Here is a 19355-nt window from a genome sequence, read left to right as displayed (position 1 = left end):
TTGTCAGAGGTTACAGTGGGATATCAATAGGATGCAAAACTGGGCTGAGAAGTGGCAGATGGAGTTCAACTCAGATAAATCTGAGGTGGTTCATTTTACATAGAAACATAGAAAACCTACAGCACAATACAGGCCCTTTGGCCCACAAAGTTGTGCGAACATGTCCCTACCTTAGAAGTTACTCTTAAAAGACCCTATCGTATCCGCCTCCACCACCGTTGCTGGCAGCACGTTCCACACACTCACCACAAACTTACCCCGACATCTCTTCTGTATCTACTCCCAAGCACCTTAAACCTGTGCCCTCTTGGGGTGGAGGTGGATACAATAGGGTCTTTTCAGAGACTCCTGGATTGGTACATAGAGCTTAGAAAAATAGAGGCCTATCGATAACCCTAGTTAATTTCTAAAGTAAGTACATGTTTGGCACAGCATTGTGGGCTGAAGGGCCTGTATTGTGCTGTAGGTTTTCTATATTTCTATGTTTCTACTTTGAAGCTGGATGTAGATTCCAATTTAAGTTAAATTAGTCTGTTTCCCTTTCATCCAAGTTACTTTGAGATATTTTGAAATAAAACTGAAACTGTGTTTGTACAATTCCAACAAGAATTCTTTTCTTTGATATTGTATTTTGATTTCAGTATGTGGGCAAGATTATAATTCATGCACATTCATCTCCAGTTACATCAGGAAGGTGCTAGCTGGGATTCTCCTCGAACTACGACAGTCTTGGTTGCTCTCTCATGACAGTGGTCAGCAGGGAACTCCAAAACTTGGGTCTAGCAGCAAGCTAAAAGTTTAAAATTACTCAAAAAGTGGACACATTGCCACTAATCTTTTAGGAAAGTTGGGAAAATTAATTTTATATTTTCTGTGAGTTAATGTACAGTATACTTAAAGATTATGAAATTAACTAAAATATAGCCAGCTAATGGTAAAAGTCAAAAATATATTGACAATTATCTGTCACTCATCAGATCTCACAGATAAAATGTTCATTTCAGAAGACAGCCAAAGTGGTAAACTGAGTGATCTTGTGATGCAAAATAAAAACAGGAAACACTGGATACACTCAGCAGGTTAGGCAACATCTATTGAACCTTTAAGGTCAAATATCCTTTATCTGAACAGAGAGAGAAAGATCTTCTGGTGTGCTCATAGGTTCTTAAAAGTCAACAAGGTGATTAAGACAAAACACAATGAGAACAGAAATTATGCTGGAATTGCATTCAGCACTCATCAGGCTATATCCCAAGTACTGCACGTGCTGCAGTGGCAGTTCCTTGGGATCATGGATGGACTTGCTTCTACTGCATTTTCTGGGCCCCAAGTATGTTCTCACTGTAGTTAAAATTATTACACACAAAAAAGTTACCAGGTACTTACACCAAGATTTCGATAGACCTGTAAAATGAAACACACTGGATCTAAATGAACATTGCTTTCTATACTAGCACGAGAAAAAATGCTTCAAGAATCTAAAACACTCTTAAAAGCTGCCAAACTATTACCTTGGCATGGGCTGGTCCTCTTTCATTCAGAAGTTTGTACTGGGGTTGGATTCTGTTGAAACGGGCTAACTCATTCACCAGACACATTGGGGTTTTCTCTTTGGGGTTTGCCATGTTATCCTGGAAAGAAACTGCAACCAACACACTTTAGAAAATTTTTAAAGTAATAATCTCCATCTTTGGAGAACTTAATTTTTAATGAAAATAAAATGATGAATTTCATATTCCTTCAACATTGCTATATAAAAATTCTTCTGATTTTTGTTCCATTTATTCAACAATTTATCTACTTCAAATTCAAATACTCAAATAGCCTCCACACCTCTCTGGGGTAGAGACCTCACTGTCGAGAAGAAACTTTCATGCAGCTAGAGTTTAAAAAAATTAACCCCTTACCCTGTTACTAGGTCTCCTTGCCCAAGACTCACTAGTGAAAACATCAGCATCTACCATGTCAGGGCTCCTTAGGGAATACGTTTCCATAAGTTCATCTCTCGTTCTTCTGAATCTACAAAGAATACTTAGCCTCTTGAAAGGACAATCCTTTGAACCTACTTTCAGCTGCCTCCAATGCTCCTATACCATTTCTTAAATAAGAGAACCAAGACCATGTGCAGTTTTGGGTGACAAGAGTGGTGCAGCTGGTAGAGCTGCTACCTTGCAACACGGAAGACCCAAGTTCAATCCTGAGCTTCAGGGCCGCCTACACACATTGGTCTTGTGACCATGTGGGCTTCTGCCACGTGTTTGGATTTCATCAAGTCCCCAAAACATGCAGATTATAACAAAAACTTCCTCATTTCTAAACTCCACCCCTTTGCAATAAAGGACAGCATGCCATTTACCTTCTTAAATACCTGGATTCTTATACAGAAACACCTGGACCCTAGATCATTTAATTAAATAACTTCCTAGATTATTACTTAAAGGGCAAGCGTGTACTTTACTCACTGCCACCTCTTTCCCTTTAAATAATAATCTTGTCTGTTGATTCCTTTCTAACAAAATTACTCCACCTCACATTTCCTCACCTGAACTCAATTTGCCAAGTGACACCCGTGTTAGTTTCATTTATTTCTATGTGACAACCACTTACTAATCCATGCTAACACTATTCCTCCAATACCATAAGTTCCTAATTTGCGCACCAACCTCTTAGGTGGCACATTGTCAAGTGCTTTTTGGAAGTCCCAATACACCACATCTACTGGCTCCCAACTATCTACTCTGCTTTTTGCATCCTCAAAAATCAGAAGCAGAGTTATCAGTCATGATTTGCCTTTCGTTGGTTTGATCAGATAAAGTTTTCCTGAATGTTTAGCTATTTCTTCTTCAGCTGAAGCATCTTGCCAGCGATGGTTGTTAAACTAACTGACCTGCATTTTCTGCTTCCTGCATTTTGCCTTTTTTCCCTTAAACAAGGGAATCACATTTGTTGTTTTATATCAATCTACTGGTATACTCCCAGAAATCAGTGAGTATTTAAAAACTTCATATGGGTCCACCATCTCGATAGCCACTTTCATTTTGTTCTATGCTGTGTGGCACTTAATTTCAACTTGGACAGACGATGAATTTTTTTTTCAGGAATATTACTCATACTTCAGGACTCCAATTCTGTACTCAAATTCTAGTGTAATAAAGGCCAATACACTATTTTCCTTCCCAATTGTTCAGTGAACTCGGTGTAGTGTACAAGGCCCCACAGATCACACTTTACATCAACACCTTTTAGTCTGCCAGCAATTAACAAATACGCCACCTTCAACTTGTTGAACCAAATTGTTTCCCTTTCATCATACAAATGCCCCTGTATGCATCAAGAGTGTTGAGATTGAAAAGGTTGAGAGCTGCAAGTTCCTAAAAGAAAATCATCAATAGCTTGTTCTGGGCAAATTACTATGGCCAAGAAAGTACACCAATGCCTCTACCAAAGAACATCAATTTTTGATTCCGCTCCATAGGTGTATGACCTACTGAGTTCCTCCAGCATTTTCTGTGTGCTCTGAACCAACAAATAACTATTTGGCAACCTTCATGATCTCTGGAAGTCTTATAACATTTTATAACAAAGCCGAAACCACCCAGAAGAGCTACACTACACCAACAACCAAGCAACCTTCATGATCTCTGGAAGTCTTATAACATTTTATAACAAGGCCGAAATGCACTTGGCACTTCATGGCACTTCAATTCATTAAGCTGGTGAGAAACTACATTATTTTCGTCACTAGTCAAGTACACATTGAACATGTATTGGCCAAGTCATGAACTGTATAAAAATCCTCTGACAGCAAAGAATATTAATAATGTTCTACAATTTCAGCAATGAAAGGTGAGATGAGAAAGGCATAATGAAATGGTGCACTGTCCCTGTAATGATATCTACCTGGGTCACTATATTAGAGTAATACTATATTTATTGCTCGCAGGTAATTATAGTCATGGGTCTTCATCAAGATATTGCCAGCTCTCCGCAATCCTATATAAGAAATAGAACTAGACTCTTTAGCATCCCCATGCCAACTCTGACTCAGGACAACTGATCTCTTGCCTTCATACTACTTTCTTTCACTAATCGGATTTTCCTTGATGCCTTTAAATATCCAAAACTGAGTTGATTTCTCTTGTATATACTTTGCTACTGAACATCCACATCCTCTCGAGAAAAGAATTCCAAAGATTCACCACCCAGTGAATGAAGAAATTTCTTAACTCGATCCTGAATGGCTAAGTCCCAATTCTGAGATCTTAACGCAGATTTGAGATACTCCAACCAGGAAGAACATCAACACTGCATCATGGTCACAATGACTCACGTACATGACTCAGCCAATTCCATCATGGGAACTAACCTCCCCACCATCAAGGACATCTTGAATAGGCAACTTAAGAAGGCAGCAACCATCATTAAAGACCTTCACCATTTGAAACATGCCCTCTTCACATTACTACCATCAGGAAACAGGTACGAAATTTTTGATTAATGATACTTTATGAAGACCCACATTCAATAACTTAAGAACAGCTTCTTACCTCTGCCATCAAATCTCTGAGTAGTCCAAAAACACTAGCTCATATTCACCTTTTGCACTGTTTTTGTAACTTATAACGTACATCTACTGTGCTAGAGCCACAAAACAAATTTTACATGGTTATTATGAACCTCATTCTGATTTATCCTCTCAAGTCTGATAAATTTTGTGACTTTCAATGAAGTCACTTCTCATACCTCTCAAATGGAGAAAGATGCCCTCACTTTCGTACAAAAGTTTGGGCACTCCTGGTCAAAATTTCTGTTACTGTGAATAGCTAAGCAAGTAAAAGATGAACTGATTTCCAAAAGCCAAAGTTAAAGATGACACATTTCTTTAATATCTTAAGGTTACTTTTTTATTTCCATCTTTTACAGTTTCAAAATAACAAAAAAGGAAATGGGCCTGAGGCAAAAGTTTGGGCACCCTGCATGGTCAGTACTTAGTAACATCCCCTTTGGCAGGTATCGCTGCTTGTAAACGCACTCTGTAGCCAGGTAAGAGTCTTTCAATTCTTGTATGGGGGACTTTCACCAATTCTTCCCTGCAAAAGGCTTGTAGTTCTATGAGATTCTTGGGCCGTCTTGCATGCACTGCTCTTTTGAGGTCTACCCACAGATTTTCGATGATATTTAGGTCAGGGGGCTGTGAGGGCCATGGCAAAACCTAGCTTGCGCCTCTTGAGGTAGTCCATTGTGGATTTTGAGGTGTGTTTAGGAACATTATCCTGTTGTAGAAGCCATCCACTTTTCATTCTCAGCTTTTTTTTTTTTTTTTTTACAGACAGTGTGAAGTCTGCTTCCAGAATTTGCTGGTATTTAAGTGAATTCATTCTTCCCTCTACCAGTGAAATGTTCCCTGTGCCACTGGCTGCAACACAAGCCCAAAGCATGATCGATCCACCCCCGTGCTTAAGGTGTTCTTTTCATGAAATTCTGCACCCTTCTTCTCCAAACATACCTTTGCTCATTGCGGCCAAAAAGTTCTATTTTAACTTCATCAGCCAACAGGACTTGTTTCCAAAATGCATCAGGCTTGTTTAGATGTTCCTTTGCAAACTTCTGACACTGAGTTTTGAGGTGAGGACACAGGAAAGGTTTTCTTCTGATGACTCTCCCATGAAGGTCATACGTGTGCAGGTGTCTCTGCACAGTAGAACAGTTCACCACCACTCCAGAATCTGCTAAATCTTCCTGAAGGTCTTTTGCAGTCAAACAGGGGTTTTGATTTGCCTTTCTAGCAATCCTACGAGCAGTTCTCTCAGAAAGTTTTCTTGGTCTTCCGGACCGCAACTTGACCTCCACCGTTCCTGTTAACTGCCATTTCTTAATTACATTATCAACTGAGGAAAATGCTTTGCTATCTTCTTATAGCTTTCTCCTGCTTTGTGGGCATCATTTATTTTAATTTTCAGAGTGCTAGGCAGCTGCTTAGAGGAGCCCATGGCTGCTGATTGTTGGGACAAGGTTCGAGGAGTCAGGGTATTCATAAAGCTTTGAAATTTACGTCACCTGGCCTTTCCTAACGATGACTGTGAACAAGCCATAGCCCTAACAAGCTAATTAAGGTCTGAGACCTTGGTAAAAGTTATCTGAGAGCTCAAATCTCTTGGGGTGCCCAAACTTTTGCATGGTGCTCCTTTCCTTTTTTTCACCCTAAAATAGTACACTCATCTTGCTTAAAATGTTGAAAAGAATGTTTCATCTTTAACTTTATGACTTTTGGAGATCAGTTCATCTTCTACTCACTTAACTATTCACAGTAACAGAAAACTCTCCATTCAAATTGTTTCCCTTTTATGCCCCTGTATGCATCAAGAGTGCTAAGAGAGAGACGGTTGTGGTCTGCCAGTTCCTAAAAAAAAAAAAAAGAAAAACACCACTAACTTATCCTGGTCCAATCATGTAGAAGCCATGGCCATGAAAGCACATCACTGTTTCTACCAAGGAAATCCCGCATCTCCTGGTTTCCCTTCACCAATTTTTTTCATAGATGTACCAAAGAAAGCATCCTATCCAAATGCAACACAGCTTGCTAAGCCAACAGCTCTGCTCAAGCCCACAAGAAGCTGCAGTTATGGACACAGCTCAGTCCATCACAAAAACCAGCTTCCCCTCCATGGACTCTGATTATGTTGACTGCTTTTCTGAGGCAGCAAAAAAATGAAACAAAAGTCCCCTCTCTCGTTGAAGATTTTTCACCCCCTTCCATCAGGCAGAAGATACAAAAGCTTGAAAGCATGCAACACTCGGCTCAGTGACAGCTTCTAACCTTTTGTTCTCTTCAATGGACCCTTTGCATTTAAAGATGAATGCTTGATTTTGTAATCTACCTTGTTGTGTCTCCTGCACTCCACTGTCTACCTGCACTGTACACTGTTACCATGACAGAATATTCTGCATTGTTGTTGTTTTCCCTTTGTACTATGTAGTGTTTCAAGATCAACTGTATGGATGACGTGCATACATAAGTGTATTTACTGGATGTCAGTAGATCTAACAATAATAAACCAATATCATCACATTTATTCCCTTTCTCTAAGTCAAGGTACACTAAATCTCAAGCAAGTTGAAGAAAACAAAATTCTAAAGTTACTTATTCTTCTATGAATACTTCTGATAAACTTTGGTTCAAACAGAGCTTTACCTGGATGACCTCCTCCATCTTACTTGAGAATTTGGTCATTAAAAGTCCAATCCCACAAAATGTTAGAAAAAGTAAATAAATCACACATCAGATATATAATCACCTAACTATAAATGTCCAAAAATGTCAATTTTTTCTGGTTTAAAGTGCTAAAAGTCAATGGCCTACCCCAAATTTCATACATTTTGTTAAAAATTCCAAGATAAAACATGGGAGCTTTTTTTTAAAACCATCAAAATACAACTTTTCTTTCATTCATGATACCAGTAGGTGGCTCTGCACTAGCATAGTTCCCTCTGACATTTGGTACCCAATACTCCAGTGAAATGCATGAGAAATCTCTGCATTTGCTATTGTTACGTAACCGGCAACAATGAATATTAATCGAGACAGGTTATATAAAAACAACCAAACATTTATTAAACACATATAAACAATAAGGAAAAAAAAAACAAAGGAAAACTTTAACCAGAGGTTAAATAGGTACGCAACCGTTCCTCAACTCCACTCAGCTCTGGTTCTTAAAGTGTTAAATGCGGAAACAGTTCTTAAAGCGATACAGTCAGATATAGTTCTTAAAGCGATAACTTCGAAAGTCCAACAGTTTTACGCATTCAATTGGGAGAGACTTCTCTGGAGAAGGATTTCTTCACAGACGCACCTTTACTGCCGGTTCTGTCCACAGGATTCCCGATGCCGAAATTAAACAGTTTAAATCGACTGACCTTAAATTCCTTTTATAGAGAGCACCATTTTGCATGAACTCATTGCTCTTTTACAAGAGTTATCTTGATGCAGGTTCTCTCCGACGAAGACTCAATAAGATTGATCCTTTATTAAACTGCCAAACGATGCTGACTTCTCTCGATCCTTCACTTCAATGAATTCTTCACTCTCCCTTCAAAACTGTCGGAATTGAGTAAATTGGCACTTCCAGCCACAAATTCCCAGTTCAATAATACAATATCTTGTAAGAGAACGCACCTTCCGTTTTAAAAATGAAACTGCGTCACAAAAACAAACAAGCAACAGAAACGGAGGCACAACACATTCTACCTGGAAATCTACAAACTCAAAAACCTACTGCATCACCTGGGTCGACCCTTATATAGTCATGGGGCACATGTCATCATGTGACCACACATCAGTGGGAAAATCACATCAGGTGACCTCCAAAAGACCATTACATCATTCTCACAAAAAAAAAAATCTCCTTCAGCATGTAACACCTCCCTTCAAAAATTTTTGGTCTCTTGAACAAAAATTTAACAATTTATACAAAAAAAATACAAAGGTATAAAATTTACAAAATACACAATATATACAATCTTATCTTTCAGCCCTTTACAAACTAATGTACAGTAGGAGTGTTACAAATGATAATATCACTCCAAAAAAAATTCATTGTACATTTAACATCCAGACAAACAATTAGCAATCACATTGTCTTTACCCTTGATATGAGTGATCAAAATATTGTACTCCTGTAACATTAAACTGGATTATTAAATTATTGTTCCTTAACCCTTTTCCTAAACAGTCACAGTGGCAACTTCTCTCTCATAATACGGTTTTATCATATTTATATGACACAACTGTGTTGTCTTTCTCCTATCTGGGGTTTTTAACCACATAATCCACCTCATTTACTTTAGATTTAATCTCATAAGGACCATGGAATTTTGCTTGTAATGGGTTTGTTTGCACTGGGAAAAGAACCAACACCTTATCTCCAGGCTTAAATGACCTCATCCTGGCTTCCTTATCATACCACATCTTCATCTTCTCTTGAGCTAACTTTAAATTTTCCTTGGCCAAACTACAAGCTTTGTACAATCTCTCTTTAAATTTCAAAACATAATCTAACAAACTAGTGTGTACTTCTTTATTAACCCACTGTTCCTTCAACAAAGCCAAAGGTCCTCGAACTCTATGTCCAAACACAAGTTCAAAAGGACTAAAACCTAATGATTCCTGTACTGCCTCCCTTACTGCAAAAAGTAGTAAATGTACACCTTCATCCCAATCCTTTTCATTTTCTACACAATATGTCCTAATCAAAGTTTTTAGTGTAGAATCAAATCTCTCCAAGGCTCCTTGTGATTCTGGATGATAGGCTGAGGAAATAATCTGCTTTGCTCCCAGTTTATAAACTATCTGCTGAAACAACTCAGACATAAAGTTAATTCCTTGATTTGATTGTATTTCCTTAGGCAGCCCAAAATAAATGAAGAATTTTGTAAGAGCTTTTGTCACAGTTGTAGCTGTTATATTCCTAAGAGGTACTGCCTCTGGAAACCTAGACGCTGTGCACATAATAGTTAATAAATATTGATGTCCAGTTTTAGTTTTTGGCAGAGGACCTACACAGTCTACAATGATTTTTGAGAACGGCTCACCAAATACAGGAATTGGTTGCAGTGGAGCCACTGGAGTAACCTGATCAGGTTTACCAACAATTTGACATGTATGACACGTTCTACAAAATGTCGCCACATCTTGTCTTAAACTAGGCCAATAAAAATGTTTAGAAACTTTGTTCATAGTTTTCTTTACCCCTAAATGACCACCCAAAGGAACACTATGAGCCATAGTCAAAATCTCATTTCGGTAAATTTTAGGAACAACAACCTGATGGTTAACTTCCCATTCCTCACTAGCAGGAATTGTAGGTGATCTCCACTTTCTCATTAATACCCCCTTTTCAAAATAATATCCAACTGTTACTTTTTCAATTTCACTATCTGGAAGAGCTTGTTCTTTTAATTTAACTATCTCAGGATCCCTACCCTGCTCTGCTATCATCTCCTTCTGAGATAAAGACAAACCTTCCTGATCAGACTTACCACCAAAATCCTGATCAAATAAGCTAGGTAAGAAAGTTTCTGATACATCCTCAAAATTCGAATCTTGATTTGAACTGTCATGGGTAACAACTACATCATTTATATCAGTCTTTTTAGCCATAGCTCTTGTTACAACACAGGAAGAATCTGTGTTAGAATCCCTCTGTGGTTCTTCAGAATTTGAATTTATTGTCAAATGCACTTCAGCAAAAACTTGTCCACCTGCTAAATCATTCCCTAACAAAAGAGAAACATCATTCACAGGTAAACTGGATTGTAGTCCTACTTTAACAACCCCTGTAACTAATCCTGACCTTAAATTTACTCTATGTAAATATACTGGCATAAGGGCACCCCCTACTCCTCTTATATAATTTACCTCACCAACGTCAGACTCATCACTAAACCTTAACACACTATCTAATATTAGTGATTGTGAAGCTCCAGTATCTCTAAGTATCCTTATCAGTACTGCATTGGATCCTTCTTTCAAGGATACAGATCCTTCTGTTATAAAAGCCTCATATCCCTTCTTAACTTAGTCAGACTCTGACACATCTTCAGTAATATTTTCTAAACCCTGTAGCTTTACAGGTTTTCCAATATACTGCACACAAGCATCTGGGGCCACCTTTTTCTCTTTCCGTTTCAATCTGAAGCAATTAGCCACTACATGTCCAGGTTTCTTACAATAATTACAAATAATACCAAAACGTCTTTCCTTCACATGTCTCCCTTCATCCTTACTTTTCTCACTAACTTCAGATTTAATTTCTGATTTACCTTAACTCTCTGTGTTAGTTTTCCTTTTAAAAATTTTACCTGGAGAAAATTTATTCTTGTGAATTAAAACATACTTATCAGCCAATTTAGAAATCTCCTGCAATGTAGCAGTGTCCCGTTCATTTAAGTATGTTCTCACTTCAACAGGAATGCTTCCTTTAAATTCCTCCTGCAAAATCAGCTCTTTCAATTTATTATACTCCCCATTCACATTTTTAGAGGAAACCCATCGCTCAAAACACACAGATTTCTCCTAGGCAAATTCCACATAAGTTTTTTCCACCAATTTCTTTAAACTTCTAAATCTTTCTCTATACGCTTCCGGAACCATCTCGTATGCCTTTAATATATCCTCTTTAACAATATCATAATCCAGTGCTTGCTCAGCATTTAAAGATTTAAATCTGTATAAACTTGTTGTGCCTTGCCTTTAATTACACTTTGTTACATCACTGGCCAGTGGTCCTTCGGCCACTTTAAACTCAGAGTAACTGTTTCGAAATGCTGGAAATATGCATCCACATCAGCTTCATTAAATGGAGGAGCCAAAACAACCTCACGACTAGCAATAAATTGTTTCATAGAACCAGAAGACTGATTCCCAGACCTTATTTTCTCCATCTCTCGCTCAAATTTCCACTGGTTTTCAGCTTCTCTTTCTCTCATTTCCACTTTAAATCTTTCAAACTTTAACTGTTCAAGATGCAACTGCATTTCCAGATTACTCATTGGAAACTTCTCTAACACCTCCTCCTCAAAATATTCCAAATTAATATAATGTTCAGCAATTTTCCTTTGTATGAAAGCCTTGGTAGAATTTCTCGTAATTCCTTTAATATCCAACTTCTTAGCAATCTCCAATACCACGTTTTCTCGTATTCTCTAAAATTCCCGAGTCAGGCGTCTTCAAAAACCCGTCAATATCCATTGTTGCCAAATACAACACACACACCAATCAAACCAAAAAAAAAAAAATCCGGTATTTCCTTTTACCAAATCAAAATGGGAATTACCAGCACTTAAACTCAAAATCAGAACATATCCCGGACAAGCCCCCACAAATCATGTTACATAACCAGCAACAATGAATATTAATCGAGACAGGTTATATAAAAACAACCAAACATTTATTAAACACGTATAAACAATAAGGAAAAAAAAAACAAAGGAAAACTTTAACCGGAGGCTAATCAGGTACGTAGCCGTTCCTCAACTCCACTCAGCTCTGGTTCTTAAAGTGTTAAATGCGGAAACAGTTCTTAAAGCGATACAGTCAGATATAGTTCTTAAAGCGATAACTTCGAAAGTCCAACAGTTTTACGCATTCAATTGGGAGAGACTTCTCTGGAGAAGGATTTCTTCACCGATGCACCCTCACTGCCGGTTCTGTCCACAGGATTCCCGATGCCGAAATTAAACAGTTTAAATCGACTGACCTTAAATTCCTTTTATAGAGAGCACCTTTTTGCATGAACTCATTGCCCTTTTACAAGAGTTATCTCGATGCAGGTTCTCTCCAACGAAGATTCAATAAGGTCGATTCTTTATTAAACTGCCAAACGATGCCAACTTCTCTCGATCCTTCACTTCGATGAATTCTTCACTCTCCCTTCAAAACTGTCGGAATTGAGTAAATTGGCACTTCCAGCCACAAATTCCCAGTCCAATAATACAATATCTTCTAAGAGAACGCACCTTCCGTTTTAAAAATGAAACTGCATCACAAAAACAAACACGCAACAGAAATGGAGGCACAACACATTCTACCTGGAAATCTACAAACTCAAAAACCTACTGCATCACCTGGGTAGACCCTTATATAGTCATGGGGCACATGTCATCATGTGACCGCACATCAGCGGGAAAATCACATCAGGTGACCTCCAAAAGACCATTACATCATTCTCACAAAGAAAAACAGATCTCCTTGAGCATGTAACACTATCTATTAACCCAAGATCTCCACCACCTAAGATGGACAAGAAAAGTATGGGCCTGGGACGCTGCCATGCCAGTCACAGTTCCTGAGGCAGGGAAGGAAGACCAGTACACAATACTCCAGAAGCAGTCTCCACAGAACCCAAATGGAGAGAGTCAAGCTCATGGAACACCAAAACCATTTGACCACAAAGATTCACAAGAATAGCTCACCACATTCTCAAAGCCAAAAGGGGAAGAGCATGACTGGCAGCTCATATTCATGAGGAAATTTTTTTTTTAAATCCTTGGCAGGTCTGTTGCCATTGAGAAATCAATACACTGGAAAGAGAAATCCAAAAGATGTTGGCTTCACAACCTACTTAGTAAAGCCCTTGGTGATTTTCTATCATATCACATAAAGCTGTATACTAAATTTTATGATCAATAATGCTTTACAAGCACTTTGAAATACTGTGGTACCATAACGATAGTTTAAAAAAAAATTAATAGTTACATATTGTCCTGCACTCATTAAGAAACAAGGCAATTCTAATGGTTCGCATTTTTGTGGGTTTTATTCATTAATATAAGCTTTTTAAAAAATAATTACTCAAACTCCCTCTTTGCATTACAAACGGAAGTTGCTAGCTTCTGGAGAAGAGTGCAAATTAAAAACAAGGTTTGGTCATTTGTCAACACCACTGGTTATGAAGACCAGTTAGATCAGGCACTGAACTAAGTCCATTCCTGCCACTGTTCCCTCTAAGCTGCACAGTAACTGAAATGCTCCTGCACCCACAGCCTTTGTTGTCACACAGCCAGAATTTTTACGCAGCTATAAAAAATTCATGAAACGTGAAAGATTTTCTTTGTTGTACTGTATTTCAAAGTATGTGATTTTTAATTTTCATTCTAAATATTCATAATATGTATATTACAAAGAAAACATTTAAAGTGCTGCACAGTTTTCTGGCCATGTAAAAATTTCCTGCTCAGAGCAATGCAGCTGTAAAAAAATAAGTTAGAGGGAACATTGATTCCTCCTTCATTAAAAACAAACAGAAAACAAAAATCAAGGAATCTTTAATCCGAGTCTATTCTGAACAGGCAAGGTATAAAATACACATTTTCAAATACTCTGGGGAAAAACTCAATTGCCTGTTAAACAATCAGAAAACTAATTTCACATATACAACAGATCTTTCATCATCAACAAATAGTGTATACAAGAGATTTCTGACAATTGCTTGCTTTTCTAGTTTCCTTGGAGCTACGCTAATATACACTGATATTAATTCTCCTGAACCATTTTCAAATATCTTTCAATCTTTCAAATATACCTAATGACTTGGCCTCCACAGAAATCCACAGATTCTCCACTCTCTGCTAAAGAAATTCCTCATCTCTATTCTAATTGGACATCCTTCTATTCCGAGGCTGTGTCCTGTACTCCCCCACGACATAAGAAATAGGAGCACGAGTAGGCCACCTAGCCCATTGAACCTGCTCTGCCATTCAATAACATCACGGTTGATCTGGCCATAGACTCATCCCACCTACCTGTCTTTTCCCCATAAACCTCAATTCCCCTACTAGTCAAAAATCTATCCAACCTTGTCTTAAATATATTTACTGAGGCAGCCTCCACTGCTTCATAAGGCAGAGAATTCCACAGATTCGCCCTCTCTGGGAAAAGCAGTTTCTCTTCATCTCTGTCCTAAATCTATTCCCACGAAGCTTGAGGCTATGTCCCTTAGTTCTAGTCTCACCTACCAGTGGAAACAACTTTCCTGCCTCTATCTTATCTATCCCTTTCACAATTTTATATATTTCTATAAGATCTCATCTCATTCTTCTGAATTCCAGCGAGTACAGTCCCAAGCAGTTCAATCTCTCCTCATAGTCCAACTCCCTCATCTCTGGAATCAACCTGGTGAACCTCCTCTGCCAGTATATCCTTCCTAAAGTAAGGAGACCAGATCTGCACACAGTACTCCAGGTGCAGCCTCACCAGTACCCTGTACAGTTGCAGCCTTGCTCCCTGCTCTTAAATTCAATCTCTCTAGCAATGAAGGCCAACATTCCATTTGCTTTCTTGACAGCCTGCTGCACCTGCAAATCAACCTTTTGTGATTCATGCAAAAGCACTCCCAAGTCCTTCTGCACAGTTTCAATGAGATCGCCCATCTTTCCTCTGAATTCTAGTGAGTGCATCAAACACTCATATGATAAGCCTTTCAGTCACAGAATCATTTTCATGAACTTCCTTTGAACCCTCTCCAATGTCTTCCTTAGATAAGGGGCCCAAAGCTACTCACAATACTCCAAGTATGGCCTCACCAGTGCCTTGTAAAGTCTCAGCATTATATCCTGGCTTTCTATATTCTAAGCATTCATTTCAAGAGGACTTCATTGCCTTTGTCTTTCTCACCACCAACTCAACCTGCAAATTAACCTTTAGGGAATCCTACACAAGGACTCCCATATCCTTTTGCACCTCAGTTTTTTTTGTATTTTCTCTCCATTTAGAAAATAGTCAACTCTTTCATTTTTTCTACCAAAGTGCATGACCAACCTCTTCCTAAACTCTATTCCATCTGCCACTTCTTTGCCCATTCTCCAAATCCAAGTCCTTCTACAGCCTCTCTGCTTCCTCAACACTATATGCTCCTCCACCTATCTTCATATTGTCCACAAACTGGGCCACAAGGCCATCAATTCCCATCATCCAAATCACTAACATATAAAAAGAAGCAGCCCCAACACAGATCCCTGTGGAACACCACCAGTCACCGGCAGCCAACAAGAAAAAGGCTCCTTTTAGACTACAAGACAAAGGAGCAGAAGTTGGCCATTCAGCTCATCAGTCTGCTCCACCATTTTATCATGAGCTAATCTATTCTCCCATTTAGTCCCACTCCCCCACTTTCTCACCATAACCTCTGATGCCCTGGCTACTCAGATACCTATCAATCTCTGCCTTAAAAACACCCAATGACTTGACCTCCACTGCCGCCCGTGGCAACGAATTCCACAGATTCACCACCCTCTGGCTAAAAAAATTTCTTCGCACCTCTGTTCTGAATGGGCGCCCTTCAATCCTTAAGTCATGCCCTCTCGTACTAGACTCCCCCATCATGGGAAACAACTTTGCCACATCCACTCTGTCCATGCCTTTCAACATTCCAAACGTTTCCAGGAGGTCCCCTCCTCATTCTTCTAAACTCCAAGAGCAGTCAAATGTTCCTCATATGTTAACCCTCTGACTCTTTGCCTCCTGCCAATCAGCCAATGTTCTATCCATGTTAGTATCGTTTCTGTAATCCCATGGGGTCTTAACTTATTAAGCAGCCTCATGTATGGCACCTTGTTGAAGGCCTTCTGAAAATCCAAATACACACCATCAACTGACTCTCCTTCGTCTATCCTGCTTTGTATTTCTTCAAAGAATTCCAACAGATTTGTCCAGCAAGATTTTCCCTTAAGGAGACCATGCTGACAATGGCCCTTTTTTTTAAAATTAAGTGCTTCTAGGTACCCCAAAACCACATCCTCAACAATTGACTCCAACATCAGTCCAACCAGTGAGGTCAGACTAACTAGCCTATAACTTCCTTTCTTCTGCCTCTCTCCCTTCTTGAGTGGAGTGATATTTGCAATTTTCCAATCCTCCAGAAGCATGCCAGAATCTATTGATTCTTGAAGGATCATTACTAATGTCTTCATACTCTTCAGCCACCTCCTTCGGAACCCTGAGGTATAGACCACCTGGCCTAGGAGATTTATCTACCTTCAGACCTTTCAGTTTTCCCAAGCACCTTCTCCCTAGTAATGGCAACTTCACTGATTCCTGCCCCGACACTCTCAAAGTTCCAGCATACTGCTAGTGTCTTCTACAGTGAAGACTGATGCAAAATACTTATTCAGTTCTTCCGCCATTTCTTTGTCCTCCATCACTCCCTCTCCAGCATCGTTTTCCAGTGGTCCGATATCTACTCTCGCCTCCCTTTTATTCTTCATACATCTGAAGAAACTTTTGGTATCCTCTCTAATATTGTTGGTTAGCTTATCTTCATATTCATATTCCATCTTTTCCCTCTATAACTTTTTTAGTTGCCATTTCTTGTTTTTTGTTTAAAAAGCTTCCAAATCCCCTAATTTCCCACTAATCTGTGTTCCATTATATGCCCCCTCTTTGGCTTTCATGTGGGCTTTGACTTCCCTTGTCAGCCACAGTTGCATCATCCTGCCTTTAGAATACTTCTTCCGAATTGCTCCCAGAAACTCCAGCCATTGTTGCTCTATTAGCCCTGCTAGTGTCCCCTTCCAATCAACATTAGCCTGCTCCTCTCATATACCCCTGTAATTCCCTTTATTCCACTGTAATATTGCCATATCTGACTTTAGCTTTACCCTCTCAAATTGCAGGGCAAATTCTACCATATTATGATCACTAATTATTGCACAACATCCAATCCAGCACATCTGATCCCCTAGTGGGCTCAACCATGAGCTGCTCTAAAAAGCCACCTTGTAAGCATTCTTCAAATTCATCCTCTTGGGATCCAGCACCATCCTGATTTTTCTAATTTACCTGCATTTTGAAATTTCCCATGACATTGCTCTTTTGGCATGCATTTTCTATTTCCCGTTGTAATTCCTTTGCCCACGTCTTTGCTACTGAATATACTTATAAGGGAGCTTATAATTTGTGAACAGAACAAACAAAATCTTATGATATGAACACTGAGACTATATGGCAATAGAATGCCCTTGAAAACAACAGACTGATTTAACAAGTGCAAAGTTAATGCCTTGGTACTTAACAAGGCTAGTATGTCCCACGGAATCGTGCATCTAACATGACTTGGAGGCCACTACAGGTCTCTCGAACATTGGTAATAAATACACTATGACACTAAGCTGCAAAATTAAAATTATGCTAAGACTAATTGAAAGTTATTTCATAACTTATTTTAGATGCAGATTACCTTATACACATTAAAATATTTTGGGGCTGGCTGAACTTTGATACCCAAATTCGATCTGCTAAATCTTGGATAATATGCAAACTAATGCAATTTCCTTAATTCACTTGTCAAAGTAATTGCAGCATCATTTTTCAAAGTAAACTGCATTTCATTGCTTTCACTGATCATTTTGTATCAAGTGGCCAGTTGAAAGCTTCACAAACTCCAAATTCAAAAGAGCTTGTAGATTTAATACAAAAAAATTCTCACCTGGTGAGTTATTAATAGAAGCAGTAGAATCCACAAGACCAGCTGCAGGACTGACACAGCTGGAAGTCGAGGCTGGGACTGACCCATTCACAGAAGACTGCAGCACCAAAGGAACAGAACTAGCCACAGATGGTGATTGCATTGTGACACCTAACGTAGATCCGGATAGGTTTACTGCAGTCTGAACTTTAACTTGCGCCATTCTCTATCACTGAAAGAAATAAATGTTCATGAGCCAAAAAGGTTACAAGATGGTAAAAAGAATAAAAATGAATTTTAATTATCCACAGCAGGCAGGAAGGTATATACAAAGCAGAATGATATTAAAATGGAAATAATTTGCAGTAAATTATGGCCCCCATATCTTACATATTCACATATATAACTAATATATACCCAGGATCCAGAGCATGAAGAGAACTACTGATTCCAATAACTCCTTACATGACAAAAAAAAATGCAAGTTTTGTGTTGGGATCACAGCAACAAATCATGCTTGACCTGATTTTTATGTGAATCATAAATAACAGGTTTTCCCTAAAATGTTGACGCAAGTACTTTCAAAATTTTCAAATGAAATGAGTTGAATGAACTACAAAGATATTGAAGAGTCAAAAATAAGAATCAAAAGTAATGGAAGGCACTTCTATAACAAAAAGTTTGCAAAGATGATAGAGGAGAAAACCTCAGCAAATGTATCCAGATAAAGTGAGATGGAACATAGGCCACTACATCAACCCTGTATTTCTTTAAAAGTTGTTGCATTTCAGTAGTAAGGCCGGCCTTAAGATGCATGTTAATAAATAAAGTTGCAAATCATTTTCATCATTGTGTAATGCTATATAACTTGAGGATTTCTGTGCTGCATTCAAAAATCAACTTTAATAGGAACCACACACAAATTATTAACCATCATATAAATGTTTTGGTCACTTGTCAGAGAAAGCAACTACTACGTTCAGTTCAGCTGTTTCAAAAAACATTTTTTCAGTATTTCAATTCATCCCTGATTTTGCTTCCAATTCCTCATTCAGAAATATGTATAGTACATTGTATTGTTCCCAGTAAGCAATTATCAGTCCTTACAGTATTGAGCACACCCATCTAAATGAAGTACAATAAGCATCCTGTCTGGGTGTAAATCCATGTTTATAATTAAAAACGGATCATGATCTTCCACTTATTATTTTAATAAATAAATAAAAAGTTGCATCCTGCTAGCTTCAAATTTGAGCACAAAATTCAAACAGCTACAATTCAAAACATGCAACTGACTGCCCCTCAGATTAAGGCATTGAAAGTAAACAGAAGCTTCAAACAACTTCTTCATATCCAAAGATATCTCAGAAGCTGGTTTTGACTTTTTATGATTCC

At 38.5% G+C, this 19355-nt stretch overlaps 1 protein-coding gene across 9 annotated transcripts in view; it reads right to left on the bottom strand.

Moving 5' to 3' along the window:
* Positions 1–19355, bottom strand: part of stau2 (staufen double-stranded RNA binding protein 2) — a 364656-nt gene that overhangs the window by 312477 nt on the left and 32824 nt on the right. For 8 of the 9 annotated variants that reach the window (XM_072253656.1, XM_072253677.1, XM_072253693.1 and 5 more), the window contains exons 2-3: positions 17982–18192; positions 1512–1642 (exon numbers count right to left, since the gene is read on the bottom strand). In XM_072253656.1, coding sequence (XP_072109757.1) covers positions 1512–1642; positions 17982–18183 — 333 coding nt within the window. In that variant the 5' untranslated portion in view covers positions 18184–18192. The remainder of the gene's footprint in view (positions 1–1511; positions 1643–17981; positions 18193–19355) is intronic. The other variant, XM_072253712.1, reaches the window with a different exon arrangement.

Source organism: Mobula birostris, chromosome 1 (genome assembly GCF_030028105.1).
Source record: "Mobula birostris isolate sMobBir1 chromosome 1, sMobBir1.hap1, whole genome shotgun sequence".
Taxonomy (NCBI): domain Eukaryota; kingdom Metazoa; phylum Chordata; class Chondrichthyes; order Myliobatiformes; family Myliobatidae; genus Mobula; species Mobula birostris.
The sequence above is the reverse complement of the archived record's forward strand: the minus strand, read 5'-3'. Positions and strand labels throughout refer to the sequence as shown.